A 22,836-nucleotide genomic window follows, 5' to 3' on the forward strand; every position below is an offset into this window, starting at 1 on the left:
CTTTGAGATGACATTAACACCCACACACTACACTGAGCATGCTCTCAGCACAGAGACCAAGAGACAGCTCTAGGTCCCCAATAACTATTGGTAGCCAGTTGTATTGGCTTCCAATCATGTGATCACTCTGGCAACCAATCACAGCGTTCGCATGGTCACCAATCTGTCCCTTCACTGGGCATTCAGAACCTTTTAAAGAAGTGGTCTCCAAACTGCTGCCAAGGGCCAGATGTGGCCCTTTGCTTGCTTTTATCTGGCCCTTGAGGCACTATTTCATCCACTGATACCAACAATGGGGCATAATTCCCCCCACTGACACCAATGATGGGGCACAGTTCCTCCCAATGACGCCAATGATGGGACACTATTCCTCCCACTGACGCCAATGATGGGGCACTATTCCTCCCACTGACACCAATGATGGGTCACTATTCCTCCCACTGATACCAATGATGGGGCACTATTCCTTCCACTGACACCAATGATGGGGCACTATTCCTCCCACTGATACCAATGATGGGTCACTATTCCTCCCACTGACGCCAATGATGGGTCACAATTTTTCCCAATGACACCAACAATGGGGCCCACTGACATCAATGGTGGGGCATAATTTCCCCTACTGACACCAATGATGGGGCACTATTCCTCCATATGACACCAATGATGGGGCACTATTCCTCCATATGACACCAATGATGGGGCACAATTCCTCCCACTGACACCAATGATGGGGCACAATTCCTCCCAATGACGCCAATGATGGGTCACAATTTTTCCCAATGACACCAACAATGGGGCCCACTGACACCAATGATGGGGCACTATTCCTCCATATGACACCAATGATGGGGCACTATTCCTCCATATGACACCAATGATGGGGCACTATTCCTCCATATGACACCAATGATGGGGCACAATTCCTCCCAATGACGCCAATGATGGGTCACAATTTTTCCCAATGACAGCAATAATGGGGCCCACTGACATCAATGGTGGAGCATAATTCCCCCTACTGACACCAATGATGGGGCACAATTCCTCCCAATGACGCCAACGATGGGTCACAATTTTTCCCACTGACACCAAAAATGGGGCCCAATGACACAACTGATGGGGCACATATCCTGTCATTGACACCAACGATGTGGCACAATTCCTCTCACTGATGCACGCACCTAAACGCACCAAAAATGTTGTATTTAAGTTGAAAAAAAAGAGGGGGGGAATGAACCAGAACGCATCAAAAACGCACAGACAAAACCACATCCAGACTGCAGTTCTGTGGTGTGAACGGGCTCTAGATTTGTTTCTGCATGCATGTTTTTGGCGTGTTCCGGTGCGCAATACTTTGCATCAGTCCATTGCATCAAATCCCAATAAAATACATTTTTGGTTGTCACGTAGAAAACACGGGGAACATTTCAAGTGCGTATCTGCAGCAGGCGGGGCGTTCCCGTGCGTATCTGCAGCAGGCGGGGCGTTCCCGTGCGTTGCAGTTAATGCGTATAAAAACGCAATGCAAGTGATGTGAACTGGCCCTTCACACAAAGAGAGAAGTTGCCTAAAGCAGAAAAAAAAAACCGGAGAAAATATTTGTGTGAAAAGTTGAGCTCACAGCCGGAGGAAAGCCGTTAAAAAGAAAAGTCGTCCGTGTTTTATTTTGGCGTATTTTCTCCCGCCAGGTTCCTTTATGGCCGCTCCCTGTTCTCCAGTACGCCAGAAATATTACATTTAATGGTCGGCCTGTTGCGGCGCCAAGCCCCGACCCTCCTAACGGCTTCCGGCGGTGCGGGCCGGGAGAACGAGGCTGTTCTGCATACACAATTCGGCGCGCACTGGGCTCAGCGGTCTGCGGCAGGCGCTCGGTGCCGCATTGATGGCAGTCAAAGCTAAATTTCGCCTTCAGGCGGCCGAGTGGTCACTTTTCTAAATGTTATTTGTAATGAATGTCGTTCCTTCATGCTGGTCGAACACCTGATGGTATTACAAGGAGCTGTCAGTCAAAAAACAATTACGTGAGATTGAACGGTCCGCGCCAATCTGTCATCCGTGACTTCAATTGTCTCATCGGTCAGAGCGGCCGACCTCCGACGTTCACCCTGAAGGAACCCGAGAAATCATGTTCAGGTCTTGGGGAACCCGGGATAGAAATGGATTCATCTACAACCCCCCATACATTGGTGGGATCGCCAAATAGTGGCTGTGAAGATACATACGAGGGTAAGAAATTGAGACCATGGGCAATTGGGACTACGGTTGGCGATTGGGACTATGGGTGGCGATTGGGACTATGGGTGGCGATTGGGACTAAGGGTGGCGATTGGGACTACGGGTGGCGATTGGGACTACGGGTGGCCATTGAGACTACGGGTGGCCATTGAGACTACGGGTGGCCATTGAGACTACGGGTGGCCATTGGGACTACGGGTGGCCATTGGGACTACGGGTGGCCATTGGGACTACGGGTGGCCATTGGGACTACGGGTGGCCATTGGGACTACGGGTGGCCATTGGGACTACGGGTGGCCATTGGGAGTACGGGTGGCAATTGGGAGTACGGGTGGCAATTGGGAGTACGGGTGGCAATTGGGAGTACGGGTGGCAATTGGGAGTACGGGTGGCAATTGGGAGTACGGGTGGCAATTGGGACTAAGGGTGGCAATTGGGACTAAGGGTGGCAATTGGGACTAAGGGTGGCAATTGGGACTAAGGGTGGCCATTGAGACTAAGGGTGGCCATTGAGACTACGGGTGGCCATTGAGACTACGGGTGGCCATTGAGACTACGGGTGGCCATTGGGACTACGGGTGGCCATTGGGACTACGGGTGGCAATTGGGACTACGGGTGGCAATTGGGAGTACGGGTGGCAATTGGGAGTACGGGTGGCAATTGGGAGTACGGGTGGCAATTGGGAGTACGGGTGGCAATTGGGACTAAGGGTGGCAATTGGGACTAAGGGTGGCAATTGGGACTAAGGGTGGCAATTGGGAGTACGGGTGGCAATTGGGAGTACGGGTTGCAATTGGGAGTACGGTTGGCAATTGGGACTAAGGGTGGCAATTGGGACTAAGGGTGGCAATTGGGACTAAGGGTGGCAATTGGAACTAAGGGTGGCAATTGGGAGTACGGGTGGCAATTGGGACTACGGGTGGCAATTGGGACTACGGGTGGCAATTGGGACTACGGGTGGCAATTGGGACTACGGGTGGCAATTGGGACTACGGGTGGCAGATTTCTGTAGATCGCTCATCTTAAAATCTGATGGAAAAAGTCATTGTCCTCAGGGATAGATGTGGAAGCCCATCCATTGGCTGTTTAGCTTCTGGGCTTCATTGGTGACCAACATGGAGTCTGGCGTAACAATCAAAGAGGGCGTGATCTCAGCGGAGACGTGTCCTCTTACATTGGTGGTTTTAGAGAAACGTCCTCTTATATTGTATTGTGTTTACAGTGTTAGTCGTTGTCCTTGGGCAGGTGGATGTTGAAGCCCATCTATTGGCTGTGTAGCTTCTGGGCACCATTGTTGAGCAATATGGAATCACTGACATAACAATCTAAGAGGTCATTATCTCAGCCCTTGACCCTAAATTCTATCATGCTTACATTGGTGGTTAGTGGAGACGTGTTCTCTTGCATTGGTGGTCAGTGGAGACGTGTTCTCTATGGAGTCTGGCATAACAATCAAAGAGGGCGTGATCTCAGTGGAGACATGTCCTCTTACATTTAGTGGTCATTGGAGACGTGTCCTCTTACATTGGTGGTTTTAGAGAAACGTCCTCTTACATTGTATTGTGTTTACAGTGTTAGTCATTATCCTTGGGCAGGTGGATGTTGAACCCCATCTATTGGCTGTGTAGCTTCTGGGCACCATTGTTGACTAATATGGAATCACTGACATAACAATCAAAGAGGGCATTATCTCAGCCTTTGACCCTAAATTCTATCATTCTCACAATGGTGGTCACATGTCCTCTTACATTTAGTGATCATTGGAGATGTGTCCCCTTACATTGGTGGTCAGTAAAGACATGTCCTATTACATTTTCTGGCCAGTGGAGCTGCGTCACCTTACTTTGGTGATCAGTGGAGTAGAATATCTAAAGCTCTAGTCATTTTCCTCAGGGATAGATGTGGAAGCCCATCCTTTGGCTGTTTAGTTTCTGGGCTTCATTGTTGACCAATATGGAATCTGGCATAACAATCAAAGAGGTCATGATCCCAGCCCTTGACCCTAAATTCTGTCCATCTTAACGTGGTGGTCAGTGGAGACATGTCCTCTTATATTGGTGGTTATTAGAAAAGTGTTAAGTTAATAAGTAGAGACGTGTCCTTTTACATTGGTGGTCAGTGGAGTAACGTATCTAAAGCGTTAGTCGGGAGTTGGATGTGGAAGCCCATCTATTGGCTCTGTAGCTTCTAGACTTCGTTGACCAATGTGGAGTCTTGCATAACAACCAAAGAGGGCATGATCCCAGCCCTTCACCCCAAATTCTATCCTCTTACAATGGTGGTCAGTAGAGATATGTCCTCCTACATTGGTGGTCAGATGAGACATGTTCTCTCACATTGGTGGTAAAATGAGACATGTCCTATCAAATTCGTGATCAAATGACACATGTCCTCCTACATTGGAGGTCAAATGAGACGAGTCCTCCTACATTGGAGGTCAAATGAGACGAGTCCTCCTACATTGGAGGTCAAATGAGACGAGTCCTCCTACATTGGAGGTCAAATGAGACATGTCCTCCTACATTGGTGGTCAAATGAGACATGTCCTCTCACATTGGTAATCAAATGAGACATGTCCTCTCACATTGGTGGTCAAATGAGACATGTCCTCTCACATTGGTAATCAAATGAGACATGTCCTCTCACATTGGTAATCAAATGAGACATGTCCTCTCACATTGGAGGTCAAATGAGACGAGTCCTCCTACATTGGAGGTCAAATGAGACGAGTCCTCCTACATTAGAGGTCAAATGAGACATGTCCTCCTACATTGGTGGTCAAATGAGACATGTCCTCTCACATTGGTAATCAAATGAGACATGTCCTCTCACATTGGTGGTCAAATGAGACATGTCCTCTCACATTGGTAATCAAATGAGACATGTCCTCTCACATTGGTAATCAAATGAGACATGTCCTCTCACATTGGTGGTCAAATGAGACATGTCCTCTCACATTGGTAATCAAATGAGACATGTCCTCTCACATTGTGGGTCAAATGAGACATGTCCTCTCACATTGGTGGTAAAATGAGACATGTCCTCCTACATTGGTGGTCAAATGAGACATGTCCTCTCACATTGGTGGTCAAATGAGACATGTCCTCTCACATTGGTGGTCAAATGAGACATGTCCTCCTACATTGGTGGTCAAATGAGACATGTCCTCCTACATTGGTGGTCAAATGAGACCTGTTCTCCTACATTGGTGGTCAAATGAGACATGTCCTCCTACATTGGTGGTCAAATGAGACATGTCCTCCTACATTGGTGGTCACATGAGACATGTCCTCCTACATTGGTGATCAAATGAGACATGTCCTCCTACATTGGTGGTCAAATGAGACTTGTCCTCCTACATTGGTGGTCAAATGAGACATGTCCTCCTACACTGGTGGTCAAATGAGACTTGTCCTCCTACATTGGTGGTCAAATGAGACATGTCCTCCTACACTGGTGGTCAAATGAGACTTGTCCTCCTATATTGGTAGTCGATTGAGACATGTCCTCTTACCATGTTAAATAGTGGAGTATCTAAAGCATTAGTTGCTGTCCTCGGGGATTTGCATGTAGAAGCCCATTTATTGGCTTCTGGGCATCATTGTTGACCAAAATGGGAGTCTGACATAAAAATCTCTGGGCTGACCATTGAGCGTAGGCGGTGGTCAGACAGACTCGATCTGATCACCCACCAGCCCAGACTGCTCCATAAACACGCACAATCTGATAACCTGGTTGGCGCCGGCAGCGTGGGTGAGGGTACCGATTGGCGCCTTCTGTACTCCTGACCTCATTCCTTTGATTCATCTCAGAGGCGTCATCTGTACAATCGTTTCAATTTCATCATTTCATTGGAGATTTATTGACTGAGTCAGGTGACGGAACAAGAGAGCGAATCTTCAGCTTTTACTAACGTCTGGTGGGGACGCGTCGTACGGCGGAGATCCGGGAGATCACATTCTAACGTCTTCCTACAACGAGGAGATTTTGATTTATAAGCTGCGTGAACCCGAATCTGCGTGAAATCTCTGAAGATAAGTCTTCTCGGTTTGTCGTATAATTGTGCCGCCGGCTCAGACGTTGGAGGACGCTCTAAGTGGAACGTATTACTGGAAGCTGTTATTTGCTGGCTTTGGATTTATGAGGGACGTGCGGCGCCAATATTTTTGATTCAGTAATTTATTTTTTTACAAAGGGAAACTGTTCCCTATATGGACACCCTGGAGTCAGTTCTATTGGAGCACCTTTCTGTGAATGGAAGAGGGGAGAGCGGTGGTAGTGCAGGGGGCGGGCACAGATCATTTCTCAGGTGAGGGACACCCCCATATTGCCTGCTATGTTCTTCTAAAGGAAAAGGGGGTTAAAGTGATCAGCCTGTTCCTGTGGTCTCCACACGGCAGCCGGGGGCCTGCATGTGGCCCTTTGCATGCCTTTATCTGGCCCTTGGAGCACTATTCCTCCCACTGACACCAATGATGGGGCACTATTCCTCCCACTGATACCAATGACGGGGCACTATTCCTCCACTGACACCAATGACGGGGCACTATTCCTCCACTGACACCAATGATGGGGCACTATTCCTCCCACTGATACCAATGATGGGGCACTATTCCTCCCACTGACACCAATGATGGGGCACTATTCCTCCCACTGACACCAATGACGGGGCACTATTCCTCCCACTGACACCAATGATGGGGCACTATTCCTCCCACTGACACCAATGACGGGGCACTATTCCTCCCACTGACACCAATGATGGGGCACTATTCCTCCCACTGACACCAATGACGGGGCACTATTCCTCCCACTGACACCAATGATGGGGCACTATTCCTCCCACTGACACCAATGATGGGGCACTATTCCTCCCACTGACACCAATGATGGGGCACTATTCCCCCCACTGATGCCAATGATGGGGAACCATTCGTCCCATTGACACCAATGATGGGGCACCATTCGTCCCATTGACACCAATGATGGGGCACCATTCGTCCCACTGACGCCAATGATGGGGCACCATTTGTCCCACTGACGCCAATGATGGGGCACCATTTGTCCCACTGACGCCAATGATGGGGCACCATTTGTCCCACTGACGCCAATGATAGGGCACCATTCGTCCCACTGACACCAATGATGGGGCAACATTCGTCCCACTGACACCAATGATGGGGCACCATTCCTCCCACTGACACCAATGATGGGGCACTATTCCACCCACTGACACCAATGATGGGGCACTATTCCACCCACTGACACCAATGATGGGGCGCTATTCCTCCCACTGACAGCAATGATGGGGCACTATTCCTCCCACTGACACCAATGATGGGGCACCAATCGTCCCACTGACACCAATGATGGGGCATTATTCCTCCCACTGACACCAACTATATCTCCTCCTAATTCTGAAGATTGGGCATTGTTTACTCCCACTTTGCACAGTCCGGCCCCCCCTAAAGTCTGAAGGGCAGTAAACTGGCCTTTTGTTTAAAAAGTTCGCTGACCCGTGATCTAATGGATCCCATGGCGATGAAACTTATATTTTTTAATTCTTTTTTTGATAATTTAAAAAAAAAAAAAATATCGTGAAATGATTACAATGTAAGTCTGATCGCTACAATTCTGGAGCAAACACTGGAGCGCCTCAGCGACAGAATATTTGTGAATGTGATAGCAAAGTTCTGATTGGCTCTGCAGCTCGATGCGGCGCTGCCTGCGTGCCAGGGATGGGGGTTCTCTCGGCCCCTCGGCGGTCGGAGAAGAACGCTCGTTCCATCATGTATGGAGTTCTATCAGCGAGGAATCTGGGAACTCTCGGCCGCATTGTCGGGTTATTAGGAGGCTTAGGACGTCTTTGCGCGGTAATTAGACGCCATCGGATCGCCGGCGCACAGACGGATCGCGCAGGATCCCCATTAATTACAGGTCCAGGAAGCCGGGAGAATCTCCCGAACGTTGTACACCACAACATTCCCCGTTATCGGCTGCCGGCCTCATCGGGGGTTCAGTCTGGGCCGGCCATGGACGGCGTGCCGAGCGCGGTGACCTTGGCGAGTTCCGGCTTGTTGCTATAGGTTACTGCAGTCTGCAGCCCGCCTGTGTGAGAAGGAATACAATACGTGCCCTTTGTTACATTGTTATTACTTCTTCCGTAATTATTCCTCCGTAAGGCTGCATTCACATCTACTCATTGCGGGAACGTGCGCAAAATCATGTGCTTTCCCTCGATGTACAGAAACAGGAGGCATGACAAGTACATCAAACCAACGCGTTCTGTGAGGGATGGAGGCCGGTGGAGGGATTGGCAGAGAGGGATGGAGGCCAGTGTAGGGATTGGCAGAGAGGGGTGGAGGCCAGTGGAGGGATTCGCAGAGAGGGGTGGAGGCCAGTGGAGGGATTGGCAGAGAGGGAAGGAGGCCAGTGGAGGGATTGGCAGAGAGGTAAGGAGGCCAGTGGAGGGATTGGCAGAGAGGGGTGGAGGCCAGTGGAGGGATTGGCAGAGAGGGGTGGAGGCCAGTGGAGGGATTGGCAGAGAGGTAAGGAGGCCAGTGGAGGGATTGGCAGAGAGGGATGGAGGCCAGTGGAGGGATTGGCAGAGAGGGGTGGAGGTCAGTGGAGGGATTGGCATAGAGGGGGATGGAGGACACTGAGTGGAGGGATTGGTAGAGAGGGGTGGAGGCCAGGGGAGGGATTGTCAGAGAGGGGTGGAGGCCAGTGGAGGGATTGGCAGAGAGGGGTGGAGGCCAGTGGAGGGATTGGCAGAGAGGGGTGGAGGCCAGTGGAGGGATTGGCAGAGAGGGGTGGAGGCCAGTGGAGGGATTGGCAGAGAGGGAAGGAGGCCAGTGGAGGGATTGGCAGAGAGGGAAGGAGGCCAGTGGAGGGATGGAGGTCAGTGGAGGGATTGGCAGAGGGGGGTGGAGGTCAGTGGAGGGATTGGCAGAGAGGGGTGGAGGCCAGTGGAGGGAATGGCAGAGAGGGATGGAGGTCAGTGGAGGGATTGGCAGAGAGGGATGGAGGTCAGTGGAGGGATTGGCAGAGGGGGGTGGAGGTCAGTGGAGGGATTGGCAGAGAGGGAAGGAGGCCAGTGGAGGGATTGGCAGAGAGGGAAGGAGGCCAGTGGAGGGATGGAGGTCAGTGGAGGGATTGGCAGAGAGGGAAGGAGGCCAGTGGAGGGATTGGCAGAGAGGGAAGGAGGCCAGTGGAGGGATGGAGGTCAGTGGAGGGATTGGCAGAGGGGGGTGGAGGTCAGTGGAGGGATTGGTAGAGAGGGGTGGAGGCCAGTGGAGGGATTGGCAGAGAGGGAAGGAGGCCAGTGGAGGGATGGAGGTCAGTGGAGGGATTGGCAGAGGGGGGTGGAGGTCAGTGGAGGGATTGGCAGAGAGGGATGGAGGTCAGTGGAGGGATTGGCAGAGGGGGGTGGAGGTCAGTGGAGGGATTGGCAGAGGGGGGTGGAGGAGCAGCCCGAACCCCAACAGGGTTTGCTGCCCATATCCACCATTGGGTACAAGCAGTGATTGGTCCAGTCCGTCCAGCTCAGTCCTCACCACGAACACTCATTGTTAATGGCTCCCCCTCACCCTCTGCAATGCCATTTCCCAGAAGGGACCGCCCAACCCCCGAGCGCTCTCTATCGTATGAACAGAACGTAAGGCTAGGTTCAGCCTCCGGCGTTTCAGGAATTTGCACCAAATCGCACGCTTTCCCGACAAGTAAACAAATGTGTCGTCCTTTAGCGGATATGCGGCGGTGTTATTCATCGTCAGCGGCACCTCCATGCGTCTGCAGACACGGGCGGACTGACCATTTGGATACTCGGGCACTGCCGAGGGCCCGGGGTCAGTTGGTGGCCCCATGAGATGCCCCTGGTACCTTTTTCATAGGCTTGTTTGAGTTTGGGCAAGGACACAGGGGCCCCATGATCCCCTATTGCCCGGGGGCCCCATGAGTTGTCAGTCCGCCCCTGTGCGGACCCCTCATGGTGCTGATTGTGGAAACGCACGCAAAATGGCAAAAAATGCTCAACGATGACGTCAAAACTGAATGCGGCAAAAAGCTGCCCACTTTGTTTCACACGGGATGGGCCTGGAAATGAATGGGCTGCCTCATGCGTGTTGCATGAAAACACGCAAAAAACACGCTAGGTGTGAATGGGGCCTTGGGGACTTCTTTCCTGCATTTCTGGCGTGTGGGGCCATCTACTGATATGATTGGACCGCTATGCATGCGAAATGCCGGAACGCGCTGAAAAGCAGCGCTCGGTCTAAACACATTGGGGTGCAGCTCCCAGTGCCTGAAACATGTTAGTGTAGCTGTGCTTTGTAGTAGCAGATCCTGGTGGCATTGCGGTGAGCGTGGTGTGCCGGGATCTATGGGGGAGGAATGAAGATTGGATTGTCGGTGATGAGAACAGAAATCATTTAGTGGATTGTACATGAAGATTTTTTTTGGGGGGGGCGGGTCTAGAGTTCCTCTTTATGGTAGCGCTCAGCTGTGCGGTTTCTCCTGCGTTTGTCGGGTTCGCGGCGCTCATTGTCTCCGATCAGAACGGGGAATTATCAGAGTCAGAATTAGTAAGCGGTAATCACGCGCTCCGCATGTAACAATTAGCGTGTCATGGCGCCCGGAGTCAGAGATAATCGCATTCTTCTTCTCCCCTCGTGCAGAACTGAAGCCCTGGCTGTGCAACTTCACCTACAGCGACGTCCACGACTTCTCCCAGCTGGCGCTCGACCCCAACCGGAACCAGATCATCGTCGGAGCCAGGTAACCCGCATGTGTGTGCCGGCCTGTCCGCCTGTCTGTCCATTATTAATACGTACACGAGTCTTCCATCCATTGCTCATCCATCCATCCATCCGCCTGTCTGTCCATTATTAATACGTACACGAGTCTTCCATCCATTGCTCATCCATCCATTCATCCACAAGTCTTCCATCCATTGCTCATCCATCCATCCATCCGCCTGTCTGTCCATTATTTATCCATCCACCGAGTCTTCCATCCATTGCTCATCCATCCATCCGTCAGTCTGTCCATCACTCCCCCATCCATCCGTCAGTCTGTCCATCACTCCCTCATCCATCCGTCCATCTATCCCTCATCCATCCATCTGTCCATCTATCCCTCATCCATCCATCCATCCATCCATCTGTCCATCTATCCCTCATCCATCCGTCCATCTATCCCTCATCCATCCATCCGTCCATCTATCCCTCATCCATCCATACATCTGTCCATCTATCCCTCATCCATCCATCCATCCGTCCCTCATCCATCCATCTGTCCATCTATCCCTCATCCATCCATCCATCTATCTGTCCATCTATCCCTCATCCATCCATCCATCTATCCCTCATCCATCCATCAGTCTGTCCATCACTTCCTCATCCATCCGTCAGTCTGTCTGTCCGTCAATCCTTTATCCATCCATCACTCCCTCATCCATCTGTCCATCTATCCCTCATCCATCCATCAGTCTGTCCATCACTCCCTCATCCATCCATCAGTCTGTCCATCTATCCCTCATCCATCTGTCCATCACTCCCTCATCCATCCATCCGTCCATCTGTCCATCACTCCCTCATCCATCTGTCAGTCTGTCTGTCCGTCAATCCTTTATCCATCCATCCATCACTCCCTCATTCATCCATCTGTCCGTCCATCAGTCCCTTATTAAACCATCCATCGCTCATGCATCCATCAGTCAGTTTGTCCATCACTCCCTCATCCATCCATCAGTCTGTCCATCACTCCCTCATCCATCCATCAGTCTGTCCATCAATCCATCCATCACTCCCTCATCGATCCATCAGTCTGTCCATCAATCCATCCATCCCTCCCTCATCGATCCATCAGTCTGTCCATCAATCCATCCCTCCCTCATTCATTCATCCATCCGTCAGTCTGTCCATCACTCCCTCATCCATCCATCCATCTTACCATCACTCTATGCATAAATCCATTCATCCCTTAGTCATTCTCTCTGTTATCCATCCCTACTGTCCATCCATCGTGCACAAATCCATCCCTATTCCACCCATCCATCTTTTGTGTTTCTATGTGGCGATCTTCTCATACATCTGTTATATATTATATTGTATTTCTTAAAATTATGTGTATATATTTATGAAAGTCTGAGATCCCCTTCTGGTAGGGTATAAGTGATGTCATGGCAGTGAGATACCTCCTAATCTCTGATGTCATAGCAGTGATGTCATGGCAGTGAGATACCTCCTAATCTCTGATGTCATAGCAGTGATGTCATGGCAGTGAGATACCTCCTAATCTCTGATGTCATAGCAGTGATGTCATGGCAGTGAGATACCTCATAATTTCATATGTGATGTCATAGCAGTGATGTCATAGCAGTGAGATACCTCCTAAACTCATAGCAGTGCTATACCTCATAATCTCACATGTGATGTCATAGTAGTGATGTCATAGCAGTGAGATATCTCCTAATCTCATAGCAGTGATGTCATGGCAGGGATATACTCTTAATATTTGGCTCAGTGTTGGAGGACGAGTCCATCCATCCTCCATCCATCCTCCATGCATCCTCCATGCACGCTCCCCAGGCATGGCGGCCATTGCTCTGTTGTTCTTTCCTTGCCCCGATATCAGATGCGTTCTGTGCGGATGGATTTAATTGGTCGGCTCTTCCTCCTGCGTTGTGATAACTTGTCAGTGTGACCGTCTGCTGACAGATCTTCTTCTTGGGCTGTCATTGTGCCCCCCCCAGGGAAGTCACGGCGTCATTTATTGCTGTATGCGGGGGTGTCCGTGTCCACGTGCGGTGGTCCTGATGCTGAATGAGCATCCCTGCCCCCCCCCCCCCCCCCCCCCGTGGCGCGATATCTGCCTCTTATAACAGACGCAATGTTTGCCGGCGCTGAGCCAGTGAAGATTATCCCCAATCCCCTGAGCTGAACACCCGCCGTCTCTTGTGACTCCCCCGGAATAATCGCATCATCTGCGCTTTGCCGACTCAGCGTAGCGCGTCCTGTGATCATCCATGGAGAGCGGGACCAGAGAGACGCCACCGACAGGACCGTGCCCGCCGGCGGGATGGCAATTACCGGAGGTGTTTGTGGGCGATCGCTCATTGATTTGTCAGCTCAGGACACTTCGGGGAATTCGATGGAGAAAACAGCCCGCGGGGCAGAAAACAATCATCTGCCCTGAAATAAAGTGGACCTGTCATTGTATTCACAGATTCAGATGTATCCAAATTTCCAAATTACAATAATAACACTTTTTAAAAAAAAAACAAAACTGAAAAAAGGAAGGAAAATCTCATCCGAAATTCAAATCGCATTAGAAAACGAAATCACATTCGAATTATAAACATATTGCTGATTTCCCTCCGAGACTTTGTGTATTAGAACATACAGTGAAGGAAATGTGTATTTGCTCCCCCCTGATGCTGAATGTTCGCCCCTCACACAGAAATTATCGGTCTAACAATGGAATGTTCGCCCCTCACACAGAAATGATCGGTCTAACAATGGAATGTTCGCCCCTCACACAGAAATGATCGGTCTAACAATGGAATGTTCGCCCCTCACACAGAAATGATCGATCTAACAATGGAATGTTCGCCCCTCACACAGAAATGATCGGTCTAACAATGGAATGTTCGGTGTAACACTGAGAGACAGAATACAACAACAAATTCAGCAGAAATGCGTCTAACAAATGATGACGGATCTGCATGTTCATGAGGGAAAGAAGGATTTGATCCCCTATCATTCAGCAGGATTTCTGGCTCCCAGGTGTCTCTCATACAGGTAACAAGCTGAGATTAGAAGCAGTCTCTTAAAGGGAGTGCTGCTAATCTCATTGTGTTACCTGTATAAAAGACACCTGTCCACAGGAGCCATCAAACCATCAGATTCCAAACTCTCCACCATGGCAAAGACCAAAGAGCTGTCCAAGGATGTCAGGGACAAGATGGTAGACCTACACAAGGCTGCACTGGGCTACCAAACTATGGCCAAGCAGCTTGGTGAGAAGGTGACAACAGTTGGTGCAATCATTCACAAATGGAAGAAACACAAAACAAGTGTCAGTCTCCCTAGGTCTGGTGCACCATGCAAGATCTCCCCTCGTGGAGTGTCAATGATCATGAGAACAGTGAGGGATCATCCCAGAACTACACGTGAGGATCTTGTCAATGATCTCCAGGCAGCTGGGACCACAGTCACCAAGAAAACAATTGGTAACACACTACGCCGACAAGGACTGAATTCCTGCAGTGCCCGCACGGTCCCTCTGCTCAAGAAAGCCCATGTCCAGGCCCGTCTGAAGTCTGCCACCGAACATCTGAATGATGCAGAGGAGGACTGGTGGGAAGTGTTGTGGTCAGAGGAGACCAATATCCAGCTCTTTGGCATCAACTCAACTCGCCGTGTTTGGAGGAGGAGGAATGCTGCCTATGACCCCAAGAACACCATCCCAACTGTGAAACATGGTGGTGGAAACATTCTGCTTTGGGGGTGTTTTTCTGCTAAGGGGACAGGACAACTGCACCGCATCAAAGGGACGATGGACGGGGCAATGTACCCTCAAATCTTGGGTGAGAACCTTCTTCCCTCAGCCAGGGCATTGAAAATGGGTGGTGGATGGGTGTTCCAGCATGACAGTGACCCAAAACACACGGCCAAGGCAACAAAGGAGCGGCTCAAGAAGAAGCACATTAAGGTCCTGGAGTGGCCTAGCCAGTCTCCAGAACTTCATCCGATGGAAAATCTGTGGAAGGAGCTGAAAGTTCGAGTCGCCAAACATCAGCCACCAAACCTTAATGACTTGGAGAGGTTCTGCCAAGAGGAGTGGGCCAAAATCCCTCCTGAGATGTGTGCGAACCTGGGGGCCAACTCCAGGAAACGTCTGACCTCTGTGATTGCCAACAAGGGATTGGCCACCAAGTAATAAGTAATGTTTTGTGAAGGGGATCAAATCCTTCTTTCCCTCATGAACATGCAGATCCGTCATCATTTGTTAGACGCATTTCTGCTGAATTTGTTGTTGTATTCTGTCCCTCAGTGTTACACCGAACATTCCATTGTTAGACCGATCATTTCTGTGTGAGGGGCGAACATTCCATTGTTAGACCGATCATTTCTGTGTGAGGGGCGAACATTCCATTGTTAGACCGATCATTTCTGTGTGAGGGGCGAACATTCCATTGTTAGACCGATCATTTCTGTGTGAGGGGCGAACATTCCATTGTTAGACCGATCATTTCTCTGTGAGGTGGCGAACATTCCATTGTTAGACCGATCATTTCTGTGTGAGGGGCGAACATTCCATTGTTAGACCGATCATTTCTGTGTGAGGGGCGAACATTCCATTGTTAGACCGATCATTTCTGTGTGAGGGGCGAACATTCACCATCAGCCGGGGAGAAAATACACATTTCCTTTACTGTAGCCGTCTTCCGAAATTCAAATTGCAAAAAGAATAGAATGAAACAGAATAGAGAAGAATAGAATACAAAATAAAGGAATGGAATAGACAAAAACAGAACAGAATAGAAAAGAATTGGAAATGAAGGAAAAAAAATTAGAATCGATTATTTTTACTGTGTGTTTTTTCCTATGCTAGGAAAACATTCATCTGCTTGCCACATTTTGGGGGAGCATTAATATCAGACTGTACATTGTAACTTTGTAGAAGGAGGAGGAGTCATTTCCTCAGTCTTCCCTCCCCCAGTGATCAGACTGTACATTGTAACTTTGTAGAAGGAGGAGGAGTCATTTCCTCAGTCTTCCCTCCCCCAGTGATCAGACTGTACATTGTAACTTTGTAGAAGGAGGAGGAGTCATTTCCTCAGTCTTCCCTCCCCCAGTGATCAGACTGTACATTGTAACTTTGTAGAAGGAGGAGGCATTTCCTCAGTCTCCCCTCCCCCAGTGATCAGACTGTACATTGTAACTTTGTAGAAGGAGGGGGAGACATTTCCTCAATCTCCCCTCCCCCAGTGATCAGACTGTACATTATAACTTTGTAGAAGGAGGAGGTGGCATTTCTTCAGTCTCCTCCCCCAGTGATCAGACTGTACATTGTAACTTTATAGAAGGAGGAGGCGTTTCCTCAGTCTCCCCTCCCCCAGTGATCAGACTGCACATTGTAACTTTGTAGAAGGAGGAGGCATTTCCTCAATCTCCCCTCCCCCCAGTGATCAGACTGTACATTGTACCTTTGTAACAAGGTGAGAGGTTGCAGCAAAGTATCATTGTGGGATCAGATTATGGACTCCGCGGTGTTTCTTCCCTCCATCCTTCGCTTTCCTCTCACCGGCAGATCAATCTGATGATTCACCGCTGGGTTCATCTGAATTCTTGCTCTGGGCGCCCCCGCCGCCCCGCGTCGCTGTACCGCGAGTTCCCAGCCAGTCATGTACAGACGTCTGATTAAAGCCAGCGCCTCCCGCGGAGCCGGGACGCCGGAGATCACAGCACACAAATTGCTCTGTAAAATATTCATCATCCCGAGGGGCTTGTTCCTTCTTCATTATACATCACGCTAAACGCCGCGTCTTTATGAATGATCCGCCGCGCAGCCAACAGCGGCTGCATCTCCGTGACACGGCGCCTCCTTCGGGAGGGAAGTGGAGATTCGCCTCATTCTTGGTTTACTGGTGTCACAGCCGAGTCACGGTGTCAGAGTTCGGCGCGGTCGTTCTCAAGTCTGTAGACGTGTCCTCAGATTCCCCGCATTCCCGGGATTCATTCATGAATTAGACCTGAGAGGAATGGGTTTCCATGGCCGAGTTGTACCCCATCATTGGTGTCAGTGGGAGGAATAGTGCCCCATCATTGGTGTCAGTGGAGGAATAGTGCCCCATCATTGGTGTCAGTGGGAGGAATAGTGCCCCATCATTGGTGTCAGTGGAGGAATAGTGCCCCATCATTGGTGTCAGTGGGAGGAATAGTGCCCCATCATTGGTGTCAGTGGGAGGAATAGTGCCCCATCATTGGTGTCAGTGGGAGGAATAGTGCCCCATCATTGGTGTCAGTGGGAGGAATAGTGCCCCATCATTGGTGTCAGTGGGAGGAATAGTGTCCCATCATTGGTGTCAGTGGGAGGAATAGTGCCCCATCATTGGTGTCAGTGGGAGGAATAGTGCCCCATCATTGGTGTCAGTGGGAGGAATCGTGCCCCATCACTGGTGTCATTGGGAGGAATTGTGCCCTATCATTGGTGTCATTGGGAGGAATAGTGTCCCATCACTGGTGTCAGTGGGAGGAATAGTGTCCCATCATTGGTGTCAGTGGGAGGAATAGTGCCCCATCATTGGTATCAGTGGGAGGAATTGTGCCCTATCATTAGTGTCTTTGGGCCTCATTGTTGGTGTCATTGGAAGGAACTGTGCCCCATTGTTGGTGTCATTGGAAGGAACTGTGCCCCATCATTGGTGTCATTGGAAGGAACTGTGCCCCATCGTTGGTGTCATTGGAAGGAACTGTGCCCCATTGTTGGTGTCATTGGAAAGAACTGTGCCCCATTGTTGGTGTCATTGGAAGGAACTGTGCCCCATTGTGGGTGGCATTGGAGGGAACTATGGCCCATCGTTGGTGTCATTGGGAGGTACTGTTCCCCATCATTGGCGTCATTGGTAGGAATTGTGCCCCATCATTAGTGCCTTTGGGCCCCATTGTTGGTGTCATTGGAAGGATCTGTGCCCCATTGTTGGTGTCATTGGAAGGAACTGTGCCCCATTGTTGGTGTCATTGGAAGGAACTGTGCCCCATTGTTGGTGTCATTGGAAGGAACTGTGCCCCATTGTTGGTGTCATTGGAAGGAACTGTGCCCCATTGTTTGTGTCATTGGAAGGAACTGTGCCCCATTGTTGGTGTCATTGGAAGGAACTGTGCCCCATTGTTGGTGTCATTGGAAGGAACTGTGCCCCATTGTGGGTGTCATTGGAAGGAACTGTGCCCCATTGTGGGTGGCATTGGAAGGAACTGTGCCCCATTGTGGGTGGCATTGGAGGGAACTATGGCCCATCGTTGGTGTCATTGGGAGGTACTGTTCCCCATCATTGGCGTCATTGGTAGGAATTGTGCCCCATCATTAGTGCCTTTGGGCCCCATTGTTGGTGTCATTGGAAGGATCTGTGCCCCATTGTTGGTGTCATTGGAAGGAACTGTGCCCCATTGTTGGTGTCATTGGAAGGAACTGTGCCCCATTGTTGGTGTCATTGGAAGGAACTGTGCCCCATTGTTGGTGTCATTGGAAGGAACTGTGCCCCATTGTTTGTGTCATTGGAAGGAACTGTGCCCCATTGTTGGTGTCATTGGAAGGAACTGTGCCCCATTGTTGGTGTCATTGGAAGGAACTGTGCCCCATTGTGGGTGTCATTGGAAGGAACTGTGCCCCATTGTGGGTGGCATTGGAAGGAACTGTGCCCCATTGTGGGTGGCATTGGAGGGAACTATGGCCCATCGTTGGTGTCATTGGGAGGTACTGTTCCCCATCATTGGCGTCATTGGTAGGAATTGTGCCCCATCATTAGTGCCTTTGGGCCCCATTTTTGGTGTCATTGGAAGGATCTGTGCCCCATTGTTGGTGTCATTGGAAGGAACTGTGCCCATTATTGATGTCATTGGGAGGTACTGTTCCCTATCATTGGGGCCATTGGGAGGTACTGTGCCCCGTTGTTGGTGTCATTGGAAGGAACTATGGCCCATTATTGGTGTCATTGGGAAGTACTGTGTCCCATTGTTGGTTTCATTGGAAGGAACGATGGCCCATTGTTGGTGTCATTGGGAGGTACTGTTCCCTATCATTGGGGTCATTGGGAGGTACTGTGCCCCTTTGTTGGTGTCATTGGGAGTTACTGTGCCCCATTGTTGGTGTCATTGGAAGGAACTATGGCCCATCATTGGTGTCATTGGGAAGTACTGTGTCCCATTGGTGTCATTGTAAGGAACTGTGCCCCATTGTTGGTGTCATTGACAGGAACTATGTCCCATCATTGGTGTCATTGGGAGGAACTGTGCCCCATCGTTTATGTCATTGGGAGTTAATGTGCCCCATGATTGGTGTCAGTGAATTAAATAGTGCCCCATCATTGGTGTCATTGGGAGTTACTGTGCCCCATTGTTGGTGTCAGTGAATGAAATAGTGCCCCAAGGACCTGATAACAGCAAATAAGGGCCTCAGTTTGGATCCGCTGAATTAGATGAATATCTGGTTGGCAGTTATCCCATAATAAGAGGACCTGTATGCTGGGTGGGAGGTCCGTTACACAGTGATGGACCTCAGTCCTAATAAAGGGGGCCACACACATAGTCAATCACTACTGATCCTCAGCCCTGATGCAAGCAGTAGGCGGGCTTTTGGGAGGAGTTATGCAAATATCAAAATGCCTTGACGGGTGGGTATCAGTCTGCAGGAGTGGGCGTTCCCTAGGCAGGCTACATTTGCATGGTAACACCCACATGTGATGCTGAGCCTCCATGAACGAAAGAACTGCTATCCAGTGAAAGGGGCGGGGCCAGGGAAGTCAGGCTGGGAAGGAAAGGGCTAGATGATGCTTGGAGTCCTCCAACTAGGAAATGAGGCGGAGCTCTAGCTGAAGCTTCTAATGCACATTGCGAGAAGCTGACAGTGTGCAGTGAAATCAGAGGAAGCCGTGTCAGTCCGGGAGAGGAGCCGATACAACAACAAGACTGAGGGGAGGAGGGGGGTGGTAATAATAAATGAACAGATGTGTCCTCTACGCGCTGAGCTCTCTCTGTCGCGGCGAGTTCGCGGTTTGTTTTCGCTGTTTTTTCTCGGGTTGTTTTCTGTCCGGGAGAAGCTGACAGATGTAGAATACACAATGAGCGGCGTGGCGGTGTTAGCATGCGCGGCGCGGCGTTCATGTGTACCTACAGCTCACTCACAGCTGTTACCGGCTCGGGATAAAATATGGCGTCTGATCTGGGAGCTGAGACTTCGGGAGGAAAATTAACATTTTTTTTTTTTACTTCTACGTCTCGCCGTCCCGTCACGTGGCTCCGACACCGCGGGGCCGATTCCCCAAACCCAAAAGCCTTTGCAAACCCAGATATTAACTTGTTAAAAGTAGCCGTGAAGTCGTCACTGTGCTGTACACAGCCTATGCAGAGATGTGGGAGGGGCCTGGCAGGCTCCACCCACTACAGAAAACTACAGGAGGGGGGCGGAGACGAGACCAGTCACCCTGCATAGGGAGGGAGCAGCAGTGAGCGGTCTGAACTTTGACTCTGTATGACGTTATCTCTCACATTCCTGCAATGAATCTGGTAGCTGGACTATGACTTGCTTTTAGGACGCAGAGATGTGGGAGGGGCCTGGCAGGCTCCACCCACTACAGAAAACTACAGAAGGTAGGGGCGGAGACAAGACCAGTCACCCTGTATAAGGAGGGAGCAGCAGTGAGCGGTCTGAACCAGGGGCGGACTGACCATTTGGAAACTCGGGCACCGCCTGAGGGCCCGGGGTCAGTAGGGGGCCCCATGAGATTCCCCTGGTACCTTTTTCATAGGCTTTTTTGAGTTTGGGCAAGGACACAGGGGCCCCATTATCCCCTATTGCCCGAGGGCCCCATGAGTTGTCAGTCCGCCCCTGGTCTGAACTTTGACTCGGTATGACGTTATCTCTCACATTCCTGCAATGAGTCTGGTAGCTGGACTATGACTTGCTTTGAGGACGCAGAGATGTGGGAGGGGCCTGGCAGGCTCCACCCACTACAGAAAACTACAGGGGGGGGGGGCGGAGACGAGACCAGTCACCCTTCATATGGAGGGAGCGGCAGTGACCGGTCTGAACTGACTCGGTATGACGCAGGGGAGGACTGACAACTCATGGGGCCCCCGGGCAATAGGGGATCATGGGGCCCCTGTGTCCTCGCCCACACTCAAAAAAGCCTATGAAGAAGGTACCAGGGGCATCTCATGGGGCCCCCTACTGACCCCGGGCCCTCGGGCAGTGCCCGAGTTTCCAAATGGTCAGTCCGCCCCTGGTATGACGTTATCTCTCACATTCCTGCAATGAATCCGGCAGCTGGACTAGGACTTGCTTTTAGGAGGTTCCAGGGATGGGGGATGGAGGTGCGAATCCCAGAAAATCTCTGAGATATCCCATAATATTGCTCTGTGTGTGGTGGCGGGGTGTTTGGGGCGATTTCTCAGATCTCTCACACTGACGGTACATTCTCTATTGCAGGAACTACCTCTTCAGGCTCAGCCTCTTCAATGTCTCCCTCATACAGGTAAGTGCTCGCCCGCCCGGCGGCTCTGATGTGGGAACTTTTGGTCTTCAGCTGCAGGAAAAAACGATTCTGGAAGTAAAGGGATTTGTAAATCTTTGTCTCTGGTGAATGCCGGCGATAAGACAACTGTGGGATTGTCTGTGTGGCACACACCCATCCCTCTCCTCACATCCATTCATCTGTCCGGCACTCTGCCTATCTATTCATCCATCCATCGATCAGTCCAACCGTCCATCCAGGGGCGGACTGACCATTCGGGAACTCGGGCACTGCCTGAGGGCCCAGGGTCAGTAGGGGGCCCCATGAGATGCCCCTGGTACCTATCATAGGCTTTTTTGGGTGTAGTTTGAGTGTGGGCAAGGACATGGGGGCCCCATGATCCCCTATTGCCCGGGGGCCCCATGAGTTGTCAGTCCGCCCCTGCGTCCATCCATCCCTTTTTCATAAATCATTCTATCCATCTTTCTTTGATCAGTCCATCTGCTTATTGATCCATCCATTCATCAATCAGCTTGTCCATCCAATCATCAATCAGCTTGTCCATCCAATCATCCATCTAGCCATCTTCGGTCGGTCCATCCAATCATCCATCTAGCCATTTTCGGTCGGTCCATCCAAGCATCCATCTAGCCATCTTCAGTCGGTCCATCCAATCATCCATCTAGCCATCTTCGGTCGGTCCATCCAATCATCCATCTAGCCATTTTCGGTCGGTCGGTCCATCCAATCATCCATCTAGCCATTTTCGGTCGGTCCATCCAATCATCCATCTAGCCATCTTCGGTCGGTCCATCCAATCATCCATCTAGCCATCTTCAGTCGGTCCATCCAATCATCCATCTAGCCATTTTCGGTCGTTCCATCCAATCATCAATCAGCTTGTCCATCCAATCATCCATCTAGCCATCTTCAGTCGGTCCATCCAATCATCCATCTAGCCATCTTCGGTCGGTCCATCCAATCATCCATCTAGCCATCTTCAGTCGGTCCATCCAAGCATCCATCTAGCCATCTTCAGTCGGTCCATCCAATCATCCATCTAGCCATTTTCGGTCGTTCCATCCAATCATCAATCAGCTTGTCCATCCAATCATCAATCAGCTTGTCCATCCAATCATCCATCTAGCCATCTTCAGTCGGTCCATCCAATCATCCATCTAGCCATCTTCAGTCAGTCCATCCAATCATCCATCTAGCCATCTTCAGTCAGTCCATCCAATCATCCATCTAGCCATCTTCAGTCGGTCCATCCAATCATCCATCTAGCCATCTTCAGTCAGTCCATCCAAGCATCCATCTAGCCATCTTCAGTCGGTCCATCCAATCATCCATCTAGCCATTTTCG

General features: G+C 50.5%; 1 protein-coding gene across 1 annotated transcript in view; it reads left to right on the top strand.

Moving 5' to 3' along the window:
• The window catches only part of LOC149433064 (semaphorin-5B-like), an 88,774-nt gene that overhangs the window by 19,364 nt on the left and 46,574 nt on the right, over positions 1-22,836 (top strand). Inside the window, exons 2-3 of the mRNA XM_089664694.1 lie at positions 10,912-11,011; positions 21,446-21,491. Of these exons, the coding sequence (XP_089520820.1) occupies positions 10,912-11,011; positions 21,446-21,491 (146 nt within the window). The remainder of the gene's footprint in view (positions 1-10,911; positions 11,012-21,445; positions 21,492-22,836) is intronic.

Source organism: Staurois parvus, unplaced genomic scaffold (assembly GCF_062004578.1).
Source record: "Staurois parvus isolate SC_StPar_1 unplaced genomic scaffold, SC_StPar_1.0 ptg001998l, whole genome shotgun sequence".
NCBI lineage: Eukaryota > Metazoa > Chordata > Amphibia > Anura > Ranidae > Staurois > Staurois parvus.